The 18,953-nt window shown below is 36.4% G+C and overlaps 1 protein-coding gene across 1 annotated transcript; it reads right to left on the bottom strand.

Moving 5' to 3' along the window:
• Positions 1 to 4,016: 4,016 nt before the first annotated feature.
• Positions 4,017 to 4,721, bottom strand: LOC129316544 (uncharacterized). Its single transcript, XM_054960964.1, has one exon. It carries the CDS (start codon positions 4,719 to 4,721, stop codon positions 4,017 to 4,019), a length of 705 nt encoding a protein of 234 aa, XP_054816939.1.
• Positions 4,722 to 18,953: the final 14,232 nt, after the last annotated feature.

Raw genomic sequence — 18,953 nt, 5'->3', positions numbered from 1 at the left:
TGTATTCTCATCATTTTCTCAAATTTATTTTATTACTAACACATAAATATCTCTACTCATCATTACATTTATTTTTCAAAACATAAGCATTTCATAGTAAAATCCTTTTGACTTTGCATTTTGCATTTCAAGTCAAAATAGCATTGTGCTCAATCATATTTTCATACACTCATTGAAAACTAATATATAGTTATATAAAAATCAATCTCATGCATGTAACATTCACCATTCACATTCAACAATCAATTAACCATCAATTAACATACAACTACCCTCAAACCTTTGAGAGGTCAAAGGTTTACCCTTCAATCAAATAGCTTTCAAGTTTGAATTTTCACTCTAATAGGTGACCAAGAGCCAAAACTACAATCAACCAAGTTGAATTCCATCAACATAACAAACTCAGACATTTAAATCCTCAATCTCTACTTTTAAATTGCCCAACCTTCACTTTACAAGAGGTGGAGCCTAACCATTGGGTTTAATAGTTACCTTTAGCCCCAAATAGTATTAATGAGCCATTAAATTCCCATTAATGGCATCACAAACTTCCAACCACCCATAATAAATTGGATTTTCGGACATTAATGTTGTTCAACAACCCAAGATACTAAAAATCATTATATCTAGGTTTAAATACTCTAATCTACCCCCATTAACTCAATTTGAGTCAATAGATACAAAATCATAACCTATATAGACCAAAATCTCACTTTCACAATCAAATCCTAACTATAAACTCTCAAATATGAAAGAAATGGGGATATTAATAAGTATGATACTTACCTTCGGTGTTTATAGCCTTCAAAATACTCTCAATGTAGTCCCCAAGTAAACCCTAGCAAAGCATTGGCATGCCTCTTCTCTCTCTTTTCTTTTTTTCTTTTTATGTCTCATTTCGTGTCTGATAAAGTTCAGAAAATAGCCATGCAATGTGGTGGACGCATAATACGCCATGGCGCATGGTACAGAGAGGTCTTCCCTCGCTCAGAGATGGCTGTACGCCACGACAGACAATCTACGCATCACGATGTGTGGCACAGAAACTTCAACTCTTCCTTTTCTTCTCCTTTCAATGCTCGGGTGGTCCGCCTCGATACCAGACCCACTAGGGTTGAAATAGCATCAAATGTGATTATTAGACCTCTTTGGCCATACATTACTTCAATTTACTTAATTACCTAATTTGATTTAATTAATCAGGACATTAAAACTCAGAATGTTACAACTCTCCCATCTTTTTAGGAATTTTGTCCTCAAAATTTACTTAATCTAGCAAAGCTAGTAAAACCTTACCTCATAGAAACAAGTGAAGATATTGGTTTTTCATTTTCTCTTTGGTTTTCCATGTAATATCACCAGAAGTCATCACTTTCCAAATGACTTTTACTAACCGAATTGTCTTATTTCTCAGCTATTTCTCTTTAATATCCACAATTTTCTTCGGCTCTACCCGATATGTTAAATTCTCATGTAACTCCACATCCTTAGGCTCAATCACATGTGAAGGGTCAGGTTGATACTTCTTCAATTAAGATACATGGAATACATTATGCACACCTAACAAATGAGAAAGTAAGGCAATCCGGTATACCAAAGGCCTAATTCTCTCAAGAATTTCAAATGGCCCAATAAATCTGGGAGTCAACTTCTTTACATGAATAGACCTCCTAATTCCAGTCATAGGTGTGACCTTTAAAAATATGTGGTCTCCTACCATAAACTCCAATGGTCTCCTCCTCTTATCTACATAGCTCTTTTATCGACTCTGAATAGTCAACAACTTCTACTAGATAGTCTTAATTTTTTCAATGGTTTGATCTACCAAATCAGGACCCATTGTGCTTCTCTCACTCAATTCAGTCCAATAAAGTAGTGATCTATACTTCCTACTATACAAGGATTCATATGGAGCCATTTGAATGCTCATATGAAAAATGTTATTATAAGAGAATTCTGCCAAAGGTAGGTGCTTATCCCAACTACCACTCCATTCGACGGCACAAGCACGTAGCATATCCTCAAGAGTCTAGATGGTCCTCTCAGTTTGACCATCTGTTTGAGAGTGATAAGCCATACTGAACTTTAATTTTGTACCCATGGCCTTGTGCAGTGCTTTCCAAAAGTTCGAGGTAAACCTCAGATTGTGATTTGACACAATCTCTTTTAGCACCCCATATAACCTTACAATCTCTTGAATATAAACCTCTAAAAGCTTCTCTAGGGCATAATCAGCTCTAATAGCTAAGAAATGAGCAGACTTGGTCATCTATCCATAATTACCTAAATAACATAATGATTTGCTTGGGTATGTGGAAATCCTATAATGAAATTCATAGAAACACAATCCCATTTCCACATAGGAATCTCTAATGGTTGTAGCAATCCTAGGGGTCTTTGGTGTTCAATCTTCACCTTTTGACAAGTCAGACATCGGGATACGTACTCTGTCACCTCCCACTTCATACCAGGCCACCACCACCTACTCTTCATATCTTGATACATCTTGGTAGTTCCTGGATGAATGGTAAACTTACTTCAATGAGCTTCAGCTAGAATGGTCTCTCGAACCCTTTTATCATCAAGTACACATACCCAATCTCTATACACTACTAACCTATCATCATTGAACTAAAAGTCCTTGGTCTTGTTTGCCTCGATATCATCTCTAATCTCTAACAGATACTTGTCTTCAAGCTTCTCAAGTCCTTCCAGGTTTCATTAGTGATTACCATTGTATTTAAGTTATACATGGCTAAATTTAGACTATTTTGGTATTCACTAGAGAAATCCTCTAGTAGCTTGTACTTATGGATCATCAGCCATGTAACATGTAAGGTCTTACTGCTCAAAGCATCGGCCACTGCATTGGCCTTCCCTAGATGGTACTTCAACTCAAATTTATAATCTTTCAAAAATTCCATCGACCTTCACTGTCGCATATTTAGCTCCTTTTGATCAATTTAAATACTTAAGGCTCTTATGGTCACTGAATACCTTAAACTGTGAACCATAGAAATAGTGCCTCTATATTTTTAAAGCAAATACAGCCGCTGCTAGCTCAAGGTCATGAGTTGGATAACTCTCTTCATGCAATCTTAGCTGTCTCAACACGTAAGCTACAACTCTATCATCTTGTATTAGCTCACAGCTTAGTCCTTTAAGTCATGTATCAGTGTAAACCACATATGGCCATTTGGGATCTGGAATACTCAACACTGGCACTATAGTCAACTTCTCTTTTAGAGTTTGAAACGCCTCTTCACACATCTCTGTCTAAACAAATGATTAATCCTTCTTCATTAGCTTCATCAAAGCAGAAGAAATTTGAGAGGATCCTTAGATAAATTTCTGATAATAGCCGGCTAAACCCAAGAAACTTCTTATCTTGGTTACTGACATTGGTCTCTCCTATTGTAGTACCACATCAACCTTGTATAGATCTACTACTATGTCATCAACAAAAACGACGTGTCCCAAAAATTTCACTTCTCATAGCCAAAATTCATACTTACTTAATTTGGCATACAAATTGTGCTCTTTCAGTACTTGCAGCACTATCCTCAGATGTTTTATGTGTTTTTCCTCATCTCTTGAGTATATCAGGATGTCATCAATGAAAACTACTATAAATTTGTCTACGTAGGGTCTGAAGATCATGTTTATGAAGTCCATAAAGATTACAGGAGCATTTGTCAGACTAAAGAGCATTATTAAGAACTCATAGTGCCTGTATCGTGTCCTAAATGCAATCTTGGCACATTGTTTTCCTTAACCCTCAATTGGTGATATCTAGACCTTAGATCAATTTTTGAGAAAACTACAGCTCTGACAAGTTGGTCTAGTAAGTAATCAATCCGTGGTAACGGATATTTGTTCTTAATCATCACTTTGTTTAGTTGCCTGTAGTTAATGCACAACCTCATACTCCCATCTTTCTTCTTTAAAAATAGCACAGGCGATCCCCATGATGATACACTCGATTGGATGAATCCCTTCTCTAGTAGCTCTTCTAATTACTTTTTCAATTCTTCCAGTTCTACAGGAGCCATCCGATACGAAGCCTTAGAGATTAGCTCGGTACCAGGTATTAAATCAATCGAGAATTCAATCTCTCTTTCAGGTAGCAATCCTGACATTTGGTCATCAAACACTTCTGGGAACTCATTCACTACACTAATTCTGTCAATTCCTCCATCATACACTTTATGTGTAGAACAATAGATCATGAAAGCCTGACACCCTTCTTTCACTGACTTCTCTACTTGTAAGGCTGTCAAGAATTTAGGAGTCTCACAATCCACTACTGACAATGACTTGACAAGTTTAAGGTTAATAGCTGTCGCTGTGTAAACCAATAAGGAGACTTTCTTTCTATTACAGTTAAGTGTCATACCATTAGCAGATAACCAATCCATCCCTACTATCACATCAATACCACTCAAAGGTAAGCTGATTAAGTCAATCATAGAAACTCTATCACCAAATTTTAATTCTAGTTTCAAACAAGCCTGACTAGTCCTCGTAGATACACCAGTCGATGTAGACACATTCATGGCAAATGGCATTTCAAGCACATGCAAGTTTAGTCTCTTAGCACAATCATCAGATATAAAAGAATGTGTGGCACCAGAATCAAACATAGCATCTATCTGGTGACCATAAAGTGAGATTGTACCTCTGATTAACTTTGGTGAAGCCTCAGCCTCCCCTTTGGTCATGGTGAAAACTTGTCTTAGGATAGCAGATCTCTGATCAAGAGCAGGTATGTTCTCTGGGCAAAACTTGGCTATGTGTCCCACCTTGTTGCATTTAAAGCAAACCCAACATTGCCCTTAGTGATGTTTCTCGCATCTGTTGCATTGTAGAGCTCTAGCTGGCATCATAGCAGATGGAGCTGTAGATCCCTGCTGGGAAGTCTGATTTTTGACCCCGCCCATACTCCTCAAGGCATTGCTCCTTTAGTTGGATCCCCTAGATTGGGACCCCTTCTGGAAGCTCTTCTTCTTGCTCCCTCCAGCACTGTACCTCCCAGACATGCTCGAGTTAAAACCTGACTTCTTACTCACTTTGCCCATAGGGCCCATGTAGGAAGAGAATCTCCCTTAACCATCTCTTTTCTTCTCTTCTACCACTCTACTCCTCCTGGCTATAGCTACGAACTTGTTTCACATAACCTCGAAGGAAGTAATATCAAAGGTAGCTAACTGTTGGCTGAACTCAAGCCTCATCTTATCAAAAAACTTCTTGGCCTTCTAATACTCATCGTCATGATGACTTAGATAGGTGGAGTACTTTGATAGCTCATTGAACTTTGTTATAAACTCCTCCTCATTCATATTTCCCTATTGGAGTTTGTGAAATTCCACCTCTTTCTCTGCTCAAAATGGGGCTGGAAAGTAGTGGGCAAAGAATCGCCTCTTGAACTTTATCCATGTCAACTGTGAGCCATCCACTAGCCTCACACTTTCCTACCATTACTTTGCTACGTCCTCAAGCATAAAAGTGGCCAAGAGAACCCTCTACTCAATTGTACAGGTCATAACCGAGAAGATGGTCTCAAGCCTGTCAATCTACTTCTCATCTACTCGATCCTCCATAGAACCCTCAAAGGAAGGAGGATTCAATCTCGTGAATCGCTTCAAAGCCATTTCAATGGAGCCTTTTGACTCACTCATCCTAGGCCTCATTAGTCACACTAGCCTCTCAGGAATACTTTCCTCATAGTACTCTTCATCTCATTGTCCATACACCTCAGCGTGCACATCATCTCAGGCTTCTTTTTAGTCAACTCCAACTTTCTCAACCATCCTGCTACTTTCCCCAGGTCTTCTTCTAAGGATCTCGTTATAACCATCCATGCTCCTCTGGATGTCCATCATCATATGCCTCAGTTCATTTAGGGCATTGTCTTTGTTACCTTGTTGAGATCTTGGTTGTTGCTCTTAGTTTACCGATTCTTATTCCGGTCTTCACACATTTGTTAGCGCATTTCCTATGTTTGTGGCTCTTGTTTGCACCATATTCTCCCCTCTTAAAGATGGAAGCAATCCCAAAAAGAAAAAAAGGAGTTAGCACGAGCTCGGTGAGGGAAATAACAAGTGTAATAGGATATTGCCAATTCTTTATATGCAATGCACAACAAATTTGAACAACTCAATCATAAAAACCATAGACCAGTTCTCAAAATTAGAGAAACTAATACCAAGTTTGTAATGTTCTCACTCCACTAAACACAATTAATTAAAAAAACTCATGGTAATTAGAGGATTAGCTCAAAAAGTGATTACCAAGTTTTAATCCAAAAGTAAGGGATCCCAAGTTTTTTAAATAGAAATAAGTTAAAATCAATCAAAATCTTTCATATCAGAGTAAAAATAAGTTTCAAAAGCATGGAATACCTCAGAGGAGTAAAAGAAGTCAAAAACGGTCAAAAACATGTGTTGTGATTCAAAGCCATGCACCGTGGCTCGTGCATGCTGCACCGCTGTGTGTTGCTCTCTGTGCCACACCTTGCGGCTTAGGCACTGTGTGCCATGGCATGTTGCATGAAATTTCACTAGTTTTGCTGTCATTTGATAGCAAAATCAGGGAAACTTCTAACTTGCCCTGATTCTCCATCCGACGTTCGAATGATGTGATCTAGGTGTCTATCGAAAGCTCTTTACATCAACTAGATAATGGCAAGGGTTTCACTTTCAAAACAATTCACACAAGGAAGTTGGATACCCAAACACAATTTGACCACTTTTCAATACTTTTATACAAAATGGGTGTCCAAAGCCCTCAACAAGTGCCAAAAGCTTTTCCTAACACCTGGACAATGTCCAATGGACCTAAGACTATTAGTACAACACGTCATAAGCACCAAAACATCATTATAACTAAAATTCACTCCTCAACCCCAATTTATCAAAAATAAAAGGGGAGGTAAATTAGCATTGCATTTTACTCAATTCATTCAAAACATACTCAAATCTTGATTTCTATACTTGCACCAGTATTTTAGCCCTATAAACATATATATATATATATTAACATACATAAAGGCTAAGGGCTCAAAATACAATTTAAACATTTCCAATAACTAAAATAGTGCAAGTGTGGTAATATTCATCATAGAATTGGCAAACCATATATTATTACATAATTAAAGCTAAACTAGAGGCATACAGTAGAAATATGCTAATTCCCCTCCTCTTTAGTCTTCTCTCTCTCAACACCAGAGCTAGAGCCTGAAAGGTATTAAATAAGATGGGTGAGTCTAGCCACTCAGTAACCAAGGTTAACCCTATTCTATGCAGTTATATATCAATTATAAAATAAATATATAGACAAGGAGATCAAATATGCAAATCAAACTCACATGTATCATAATTTACCATTTATCACTATATAGCTTCTTTAACTCACGTAACTGGGTGCATTGTCACCATATTCTTATATATGTGACATGACCCTTACTCTTGCGACCTACCACCACTTAGCACGTGTGACATGTCATACATTTACTTAGGCAATGATCATCCAACCTTATATCCTCTTTATTTCCTCATATTGAAACCATGGGATATAACACTGATTAGGACTTCGTCCGTGTGACTGGACTACCCAAGCTCACCAATCATAAGATATGACTTGGCTAAAGATTACAGGACTCACTCTCAACCATGGCTTCTCCCATTCTCGAATCCCTGGGGTGTCTCATACTCAAGGCTATTTTCCTTATTGAACCGATGGAGATAGATAGGTTCTAATCCCTCAACAAACTATGGGACAGTCCCTTAACAAACAGTAGGACAAGGCTATAGCCGCTGTGCATCGGAGGGTAGCCTAATTACCATATGAATTTTCTCTACTTTTAAATCCCTAGGCGAACTCTCACCACTAATCATGCCATAAACAATACTCACTTGTTCTCGCTTTTCAATTTCATATACTCATTTTTACCACAATCACGTTAGGCTCACGACCTTGCACTACCCAAGTATGTTTTCTCATCATTTTCTCAAATTCATTTTATTATTAACACACAAATATCTCTACTCATCATCACATTCATTTTTCAAAACATAAGCATTTTCATAGTAAAATCCTCTTGACTTTGCATTTTGCATTTCAAGCTAAAATAGCATTGTGCTCAATCAAATTCTCATACACTCATTGAAAACTAATATATAGTTTTACATAAAAATCAATCTCATACATATAACATTCACCATTCGCATTCAATAATCAATTAACCATCAATTAACATACAACTATCTAAAGTAGAGTTTTCTCCCAGTTACCTTAAACTTTTGAGAGGTTAAAGATTTACCCCTTAATCAATTAGCTTTCAAGTTTGAATTTCCACTCTAATAGGTGACCAAGAGTCAAAACTACAATCAACCAAGTTGAATTCCATCAACATAAACTCAAACATTTGAACCCTCAATCTCTACTTCTAAATTACCCAAACTTCACTTTACAAGAAGTGGAGCCTAACCACAGTTATTAAGAGGAATTAAATTAGAATGTGAGTTTATGAAATTATGACCAAAAAAGATTTAACATAAAGATATAATGTGGGACACATTAGCCTTGCTTTTTAATTTGAAATATTTTTAATTTCTAATACTATGGGGCTAATACTAATCAACCAATCACATTTTAATACATCATGAATTACTTTTAAATTACAAAATTTAATTAATAAAAGGTACACTGAGACCCATGCTCAGGCAAGTTGAAATTGCTAAGTGATTTTCCTTATTTTTATGTCCATCTTTCTTATTTCACAATCATTCTTCCTTTTGTGTGTGTGTGTATCTTACGTGTCTTCAAAAAAATTGTCAAAAAATTTCATAAAATTCGCTAGTTTTCATCCTTATTTCCTTAATATTCCTTATTTTGCAAACACTTTTCCATATTTTTTTTTTGTGTAGCATCTTCCATATCATAAAAAAAGTCTCAACCATATCATAAATTTTTTCATGAACATTAATTTGCAAGTCGTCTTCATTATTATGCAAGTGGTTTCACATGAGGAAAATTTAAAACAATGGAGAAATTTTAAAAAAATGCAGAATAAAGAAGATAGATTGCAAAAATGCCAGAAAAGTTGCACAATTTGACCTTCAATGTACATGGAAGGCTAACTACAATATGAAAGAAAAGTTGCATATTCCTCTCATGCTGTTTATAAAATAGAAAAAAATATTTATTTTATTCTTATTTATAAAGTACTTTAATTATTATTATAATCATCTTTATCTTTTTGATCCTATTAAATTTTGAAAATGTTATTATATTAAATATTATAGTATTTTATTTTTAAAGTATTGATATTTAATAGGAATATAATTGTAAACTTATCGAATTTTTAAACAAAATTAAATAAAATTTAAGATTTTTCTTAAATTTGATGAAAATACTAAAAATAACTTACAAATAAGATTGGAAGTGTTGTGGAAGATATAATAAATTGCATAAAACCAAAGTTTCAAAATATTTAATTAGCTTTCCTTTGCCCAAAAAAATAAATTAATTAGCTTCTTCCAACTTCGCCACTTTGCAACAGAAAGCCATGGAAGAAAACGCGTATAGTGAGAAAGTAGGCTTGCATAGTGAATATACTATTCATATAATTTATAAAATGTATAGTTTTTAAAATATACCATAATTATTATATATTTAATTAAGAAATCACTTTTGTAGTTAATAAATTTTCAAGAACCAACATATGGTTTGCAAGCCTCCCACTTACACTATTTGAAACACCCCAATCTTAACAAAATGCAAGATGCATACACACAAAATCAACAATTGATTGTATTTAAATGTAAGAGAGAATGAAAATTAAGTCTGAAAAGAACAAATTAATTAATAATGATTAATTTTTGATAATTTTTTTTAAAAATAAGTTCCAAAATATCGATACAGGTAATTATAAATTCAGAACTTCTAATCATAAATAAGATATTTATTTAAGCTATATATATATATATAACTTTTAGTTTACTCATTTTTCAAAAAATTTTATTGAGGACAAAAAATGTTATTAATTAATTCTACATTTTGATATTTTAATATCATTCTTAATATCCAACTACATATAACATTTTGCACGTTAAAATAATAAGTATATAACACTTGGTGTCCATTATTGAACAAGATACGTACACACTAAATAAATGCACAAGAATATTATGTGATTATTCTATGTCCACAAGCAAACCCATTCTTACTATTTTAATTGAGCAACATATATAGCAATATTTGCATCATATACTTTAGGGAGAAAAATATTAAAATTCCAAAACAATGAATTTATGATAGTTAAGTCGTTAGATTAACAAGCTTTTTTATAAAATCAATTGTAAATATTAAGTTAGACAGTTGCAAATATAAGAATTTTAGTTACAAACAAGACATTTAAGTTATGAATATATATATATATATATATATAACTTGTAATTTACAATTAGAATTCCTATTTTTAAATGTTTATATCAATATTTGCAATTTTATTTTTTTAAAAATTTTGTCAAGACCTAACTATATATCATAAATTTTCTATTTTGCAACTTCATTGTCATTCCCCTTGTCCTTTATTATGAATTAATCATTTTGGATCCTTATGGTATCAAGATAAGATTTTCCAATGAGCTTTTGAGAGAGAAAACCTCTGAAGAATTCAGCAACAACAATTGTTTTGAATAAAGCTGGTCCTTCTGGATTTATTAGGCTTGGCTGTGGACCCAAATATCCATCAAACTTTGGGCCATAGAATTTGGCTACAGAGATCCTTTTTTCTCTGACGTCACTGTTGCTCTATGTTCTATGCTCTTGTATATTCCATTTGTCACAAGCTACATTTGTCCATAACAACATATAATTACAAAACTGTTTTTTTTTCCCCTATTGAGCTCATCAAATCATTGGGCCGAAAACATGCGGAAGCTTTACTTTAGTACATATACTCATGAATTATATTCCTTTTCCTACCCCATTTTATGTTCATCATATTGTATCATGTATTCTATATGAGTGTTTTTTTTTTAAAATGACTCTCAGGTCCCATACAAAGAATTTAACTATAGAATTTAAAATATTTTTCCCCCTTAAACTCATCAAATCATTGAGAAAAAAATTGCAAAAACTTTACTTTATTACGTATAATTTAATCATTCTTCCTACCCTACCTTATGTGCATCATTATCATGTATTCTGTAAAAGTTTTCTGGCACAGAAACCAGATGAAAACAAACAATTCTTATTCTTTCAAGTCTGCCTCTTTCACAGCCACAAGGGTCCTATTTATAGTCCTAGAATTCGTGAAACTGAACCATAAAAATTTAAAGGGGGGTTACAGAAATTAAGGGGAGGTTACAAAGACTTTATTATGCTCCATTATGTGTGTCTCCCATTTCTGCTTCATTATGTGTGTGCCTTCCGTTTCAGCTCATTTCTGCTCTTTCCGTTTCATCCTCCTCGGGTTGGGAAGAACTCGCCCTCGAGTCAAATTCATCATCTTCATCAACGTACGAAGATAGATCAGCGACATTGAAGATGGCAGATACACCATAAGAACCAGGTAATTCCACCTTGTAAGCATTATTGTTGATCCTTTGCACTATCTTGAACGGACCATCAGCTTTTGGGGACAACTTAGTATTTGGCTGTTTAGGAAATCGTTCCTTTCGTAGATGTATCCAAACCAAGTCTCCTACCTTAAAAGTCTGCTGTCTTCGATGCTTGTCACGTTGAGCTTTGTATCTCAAATTCTGCTTTTGGATTCGCTCGCGGACTTGCTCATGCAACTTCTTAATTTCCTTAGCCCTTTGGTCAACATCAAAGCTGTATTGCTGCTTATCAAGTGAAGGGCTCATGTCTAGTGGACTAAGGGGACGAGTGCCATAAACAACTTCAAACGGACACTTCTCAGTTGCTTAATTGACAGAGTTATTATAAGTAAACTCAACTTGAGCAAGAATAAGATCCCACTGCTTCAAATTCTTCCCCACGAAACAAGATTACCAAAAATCCTATTTATAGCTTCAGTTTGACCATCTGTCTGGGGATGACTAGTGCTGCTAAAGTGGAGCTTAGTTCCCATCTTCTTCCATAGCGTCTGCCAAAAGTGGCTAAGAAACTTCACATCACGGTCAGAAGTGATAGTTTTAGGAATGCCATGAAGACGCACAATCTCCTTAAAGTACAAGTCTGCTACTTGAACAGTATCGTTGGTCTTCTGGCATGGGATGAAATGGGTCATTTTTGAGAAAAGATCCACAACTACCATGATAGAATCTTTTTGCCTCTGAGTCCGTGGTAAACCCAGAACAAAATCCATAGTTATATCTTCCCACGGTGCTTCTGGAATTGGCAGAGGCATGTATAGTCCGGTATTCTGACCCTTGGATTTAGCCAAGTGACAAATTCTGCATCTTTGTATATGCCTGTTGACATCCCGTTCAAGTCGAGGCCAGTAAAAGTTCTCCTTCACCAGATCAACTGTTTTATCCCGTCCAAAATGTCCAGCTAATCCACCGTCATGTGCTTCCCAAATTATGGCTTCTCTTAAGGAACCCTATGGAATACAGAGGGTTTTACCTTGAAATTAAAAACCGTCATGCCTGTAGAACTGGTAGAAAGGTTGATTTACGGTTGCTTCCCATACTCCTCAAAAATCAGGATCATCCTGATACAACTCTTTGATAAGGTCAAATCCAACAACCTTAGTTTGCAATGTCATAAGTAGCACATGGCGATGACTAAGGGCATCAGCTATGGAGTTCAGAGTTCCAGCCTTATGTTTGATAAGGAATGGATAAGACTGTAAGAGTTCACTCCAACGAGCATGTCTGCGGCTGATCTTCTGCTGGAAATTCAAATACTTGAGAGCCTCATGATCCGAAAAAAGTATGAAATCTTTATTTAGGAGATAATGACTCTAATATTGAAGAGCTCGGACAATGGCATAGAATTCCTTGTCATAGGTAGAATATCTAAGCTTGGCATCATTGAGCTTCTCACTAAAAAAGGCAATGGGATGGCCCTCCTGGCTTAAGACAGCACCAATGCCGGTGTTAGAAGCATCACAGCTAACTTCAAATACTTGGTCAAAATTAGGAAGAGCTAGGACTGGAGCTTCAGTCAACTTCTTCTTAAGCTCCTCAAAGCTTTTCTGAGCTTGCTCTGTCCACTGAAACTTCTCTCCTTTGGTGCAGTCTGTAAGTAGTGCAGCAATTGAGGTAAAATTATGGATGAACCTCCTGTAGAAAGAAGCTAATCTGTGGAAGCTTCGAACCTCCTGGATAGATTTTGGAATTGGCCAGCTGTCAATGGCTGTAACTTTGCTTGGATCCACGTGAATAGCCTCTACGGTAATGATGTAACCCAAGAACACAACTTCGTTGGTAAGGAAGGTGCACTTCTTGAGATTTGCATAAAGCTTTTGTTCACGCAAGGCTTGCAAAACTTGCCGCAAGTGATCTAAATGCTCTTCTTGATTCTTACTGTAAATAAGAATATCGTCAAAGTACACAACAATAAATTTACCAATGAAAGGTCTTAATACCTGATTCATCAGGCGCATAAATGTGCTAGGGGTATTTGTTAACCCAAAAGGCATCACATTCCACTCATATAAGCCATCTCTGGTCTTGAAAGCGGTCTTCCACTCATCTCCTGGCTGAATTCTGATTTGATGGTACCCACTACGAAGGTCAATTTTGGAGAAAGTAGTGGCACCATACAATTAGTCCAGCATATCATTAAGCCGAGGTATCAAAAACCGATACTTAATAGTGATCTTGTTGACGGCTCGACAGTCAATGCATATTCTCCAACTTCCATCCTTCTTAGGTATTAGAAGAACAGGTACAGCACAAGGGCTGATACTTTCTCGAACCAACCCTTTCTTCAACAACTCTTCAACTTGCTGTTGGACTTCAGCATATTCCTGGGGACTCATTCTGTAAGCAGGCTTGTTAGGAATGACTACTCCTGAAATGAAGTCAATGACATACTGTATATCTCGCATGGGAGGCAACCCTGGTGGTATCTCATTAGATATTACATCTGGAAATTCTGACAATAGCGAAATGACTCCAGGTGGATTGGTCGTCTTGCCGTTCACCTCAAGCACCAGAATAAAGCTCATCATTTGGGCTTTGGATTTTGACACCTTTAATTCCTCCTTAGTCAACAAAGACATTAACGGCTTAGAGACACTATATTCCCTTGAAGATTGGCTAATCTCACTGGGTGGTAAAGGCGCTAGTGTGAACTTGACACCATCTTTTGTAAAAGAATAGGTGTTCTTCGCCCGTTGTGCATAACATGTCGGTCATATTGCCATGGCCTCCCCAAGAGAAGATGGCATGCATCCATGGGAATAACATCACATAAAACTTCATCACAATATCGATTCCCAATAGAAAAGGTCACAAGGCATTGTTTAGAAACTTTTACCTCATTCCCTTTGTTGAGCCAGTGAAGCTTATAAGGTTGCAGATGATCTTGTGTTGGCAACTTCAATTTCTCCACCATGTAGTCAGATACTACATTTTCACAACTTCCACTATCAATGATGACATTACAAACTTTTCCTTGGGCCGTGCAACGAGTGTGAAAAATGTTGCGTCGTAGCCAAGATTCTTCTTTGACTACTATTGTATGCAGACTTCGTCTAAGCACCAATGCTTCTCCTTGATCAGCAGGTGTGACCTCCTCATCATATACGGGATCAGTGCCGTAGAACTCAGCGTCCTCCTCATCTTCTTCAAGTGCTTCATACCTTGATCCTTCCGTAATGGTGACAACCCTTCGAGTAGGACAGTCCACAGCAATGTGGCCAAATCCTTGGCATTTAAAGCATTTGATTACTTTAGAACTAGATTCCTTGGTAGCATTTGATGGTAGTTTATGCATAGCAGTAGGTTGAGGCTTGCTTGAGGAGTTAGTCTGCTAAAATTCTGCCTTACGGCCTTCTGAATAACCCCTAGAGGACGAAGGCTGGAAAGTGGATCTCTTGGGCATCTGCTTCTCAACACACATGGCTAGACGGATGACATCATCCAAGGTCCAATATTGCTGAAGCTGGACTGGACGACTGATATCTGTGTTTAAGCCTGCAAGGTACCGAGCTATTGTTTGCTCCTCCTTCTCTTGAATGTCACACTTCATCATGAGTTGTTCAAACTCCCTAGTATATTCTTCTACAGATAAAGATCTTTGTCGAAGATTTTACAGTTGGATAAAATTATCTTGGTGGTAATGATCTGGCAGAAATTTCCTAGTGAGCTGGCATTTCATTTTCTCCTAGGTCTCAATCTTGTGCTTTCCCTCACATTCCCGCTTCTGTCTGAGGTTTTCCCACACCAAATAGAAGCATGTTTCTTGAGTTTGAGGGCAACAATCTTGACTTTTTGCACATCTGGAATCTCTTTGTATTCAAATACTCGTTCAACAGTTTGCAGCCAATCTACAAACTCATCTGGCTGGAGCCTTCCCTTGAATTCAGGAATGTCAACCTTGATGTCATGAGGGCGGAATTGTTGTTGTCATGGGCGGCGGCAGTTGTCGGTAGATGACGAACTACTACTTCCCGAATCTCTCTCTAAGTTTTCTCTGTTGTTGTTTAACAGAGTTTGCTGCAATTCCACAGTGGCTTCCAATTCTCGTATCCTACGTCTCATCTCTTCCATCTCAACCTCGTGCACATGTCTACGTCTTGGAGGCATTTTGGTTAAGTGTCAAGGCTAGGGATATGGGAAAGATTGGGGTGCAGATAAAAACTTTGAAGGATATAGGGGTAAGTGAGATTTTTTTTGAAAGGTTAGGGTTAAAATGGGAATTTTGGACAGTCTAGGGGGTAAAAAAAATTCTGGAAGAATTATGGGGTCAAATTGAAATTTATGGAAAATATAAGGGTTAAAATGGAATTCAGGTAAAACAAAGGGGTAAAAGTGTAATTTTAGGAAAGTTAGGGTTTAAAATGGAATTTCAGAAAATTTGGGGGTCAATATGAAATTTCATAAAAAATTAGGGGAAAATATGGAATTACTGAAAGATTTAGGGCAAAATATAATTTATGAAAAATTGGCTGACTGGGTGTAGTGACGTGGACAATGTGACACGTGGCGGATAATGATTGGATTACATGGCGTTTGACCGGTCAGACAGATGACGTGGCGGATGACGTCAGCATCGTCTACCTTAGAATGAAGCATGCAGCGCGTGTGAAGACGGTGTCGGCGCGTGTTGTTTCGGCGGAGGCGCGTGTAGGCGCGTGAAGAATTTCCCGGTGACGGGAACCTCCTGTTCCACGTTTTCGGACCTCCTGAGTGCGATGGTGACGTTAGTTTTTTGAGAAAAGGCCTGGATTTCAAAACGAGAAGACGTCAGGGACTCCTCCACTGAATCTCTCTCCTCTCCGGCATACTTTCTCAACTGTAACTCACTCTCTCGCTCTCTGGACCTTGCTCTGATACCAAAAATGGCACAGAAACCAGATGAAAACAAACAATTCTTATTCTTTCAAGTCTGCCTCTTTCACAGCCACAAGGGTCCTATTTATAGTCCTAGAATTTGTGAAACTGAACCATACAAATTTAAAGGGGGGTTACAGAAATTAAGGAGAGGTTACAAAGAGTTTATTATGCTCCATTATGTGTGTCTCCCATTTCTGCTTCATTATGTGTATGCCTTCCGTTTTAGCTCGTTTCTGCTCTTTCCGTTTCATTGTCTCTCTCTCTCTCTCTCTGTTTTTTTTTGAAAAATCATTCTCAAGTTTCGCATAAAGAATATAAATACAAAAAAGTCTCATGAAATCATAAAATTAGTTTGAAGTCTTTCATCTCCTTTATCGAAGTTGTCAATTTATTTGCTTTATTAAAATGGTCAATTACTACTAGATAGTTATTAATGAAAATTTTCAATTGACAACTAAGCAGTAATAATTAACAACTATCTAGCAGTAGTAGTTAATAACTTCAGTAAATGACATGAGACTTTAAAGTAATTTTATGATTCCATGAGACTTATTTATATTTAAATTCATTATATGTGGAGATCTTAGAATGATTTCCCCATTTTTAAAGTATCATTGCAATATGGCATCCATTAACTTTATTCTAAAAGAGGCTAAACGGATTCAGAGCAAAAAGGGAGGGGGGAGAATACTTAAATGATTGTAAAAGATTTGATTAATTACCTCCAATATATCACCCATTAAAAGTGACTGGAAACCAATTGCCATCCTTTTTTATTTGAAGGGCTTGGTTGACTTGATTGACTTGGAGAGGATGGTGAGACCAATTGAATTTGAATGAGGACGCAAACCATTCACAAGCTCTGGTTGAGGACACGGTAGATAATAGTTCATCCTCATTGATTGCTAACCTTCAAATAGATCTCTCATTTCATTTTCCTCCATTCCTAGTGCTTCCACCATTGCATCAAGCATCTTCAATGCTAGCTTTCTCATTTCTGTAGTATAAACCTCTATGTCATCCCTGCAAGTGGTCGCTACATGTTATGAAACTAGAGGAAATACAACAGAGTATTGGATATTGTAAAGGAGGAGGTATTCAATTTGTTCTCCTCAGTATCAATCATTGTTTAGCCTACATGTCCTTGAGTGGTTTAGTCAACATATTCTAAATAATATGATTATTCACCATACAATTTTTTCTAAATAGCCATCATTGTTTAGCCTACATGTCCTCGAGTAGTTTAGTCAATATGCTATAAATAATATGATTATTCACCACACAATTGTTCTAAATATCAATCAATGTTTTGCCTTGGTGTACGTAGTTTAGTTAATATGTTCTAAATAATATGATTATTCACAAGACTTAAAATGTCATAGGATTATTTGCATAAAAAAGTGAAATTTATGTATAGATATGAAACTTACTAATTGTGTTATGCCTCATCAGTGAAATAACTGACTTATTAACCGCAAGAAAGTTATCTACATAAGTTGCAAAGTTGAAAGAGTTTTGGGAGAATATCAGTGAAGGGCCTCTAAAAGAATTTAATATTTGACAAAGACTTGTACAGATTGAATACTTGTTGAAACAATAATTTCACTTTGTTGATTATTAATGTTTATTTATTAGAAGTCTTTGTCAGAAATTAAATTTTTTATGAGCCCTTCAGTGATATTCTCCCAAGAGTTTTTTATCAAGTTTTAAAGGTCATGTAATTGTTTGCACATGACTAAAAATTCAAGGAAGTTTTGTGCAATTCAACCGATAATTAAATGGAGAGAGAGAACTGAAGGGTGCTTGATTTGATTGATCAAGGAAGTTAGATCATCTTATCCTAGGGTCTCAAGTTCAACTATTAGAATATGCAACCATGTTAATTAAAAATGCCAAAGTCATCCCCGAGCTACCCACAAGGCTATCAGTAATAATAATAGTCTCATATAAAGGGGCTTGGATTAGTCTAGATATATGGTAGTAATAATACCCCCTGGTTTTCAAAGGATACCGGGCAATGGAATTACAAAAAAATAAAGTGAAGAGGGAGGGAAGGAAAATAAAGTGAAGAGGGAGGGAGGGAGGGAGAGGAACTTGAATTGGAGAGGAAAATTGGGGAAGAGGTGGGGCTTTCACATAGAAGGAGGATGATGATGATGTAGAACATATCTGCCCAATCAAGCTTCTGCTCCTCACTAACCACAAATGCTTGACCAAAACCTTCTAAATCTTCTTTAATCTGCCAAAATTTCTTCTTCTTTTCCATCGAAAGATTGAAGAATTCTTGGATTCCCTTTTTTACTCCCTCAACTATTGACTCTTCCACTCCATGATTTATCACTTGCATTATCAATATCAATCATAAATAAAATGACAGCTATAGATCTCATAACAAAGAAAATAAGGTTAGAGTGGGACTTTTTAAAAATTTTCAATACTGGTGATGAAATTTGGAAATTAAAGTTGTGATCG

The sequence above is a fragment of the Prosopis cineraria genome, unplaced genomic scaffold (assembly GCF_029017545.1).
Source record: "Prosopis cineraria cultivar Desert tree isolate PC_DT_omini unplaced genomic scaffold, ASM2901754v1 PC7, whole genome shotgun sequence".
Classification (NCBI taxonomy): Eukaryota; Viridiplantae; Streptophyta; class Magnoliopsida; order Fabales; family Fabaceae; genus Prosopis; species Prosopis cineraria.
Note: the sequence above shows the minus strand (reverse complement) of the source record. Positions and strands in the feature narration are given on the sequence as shown.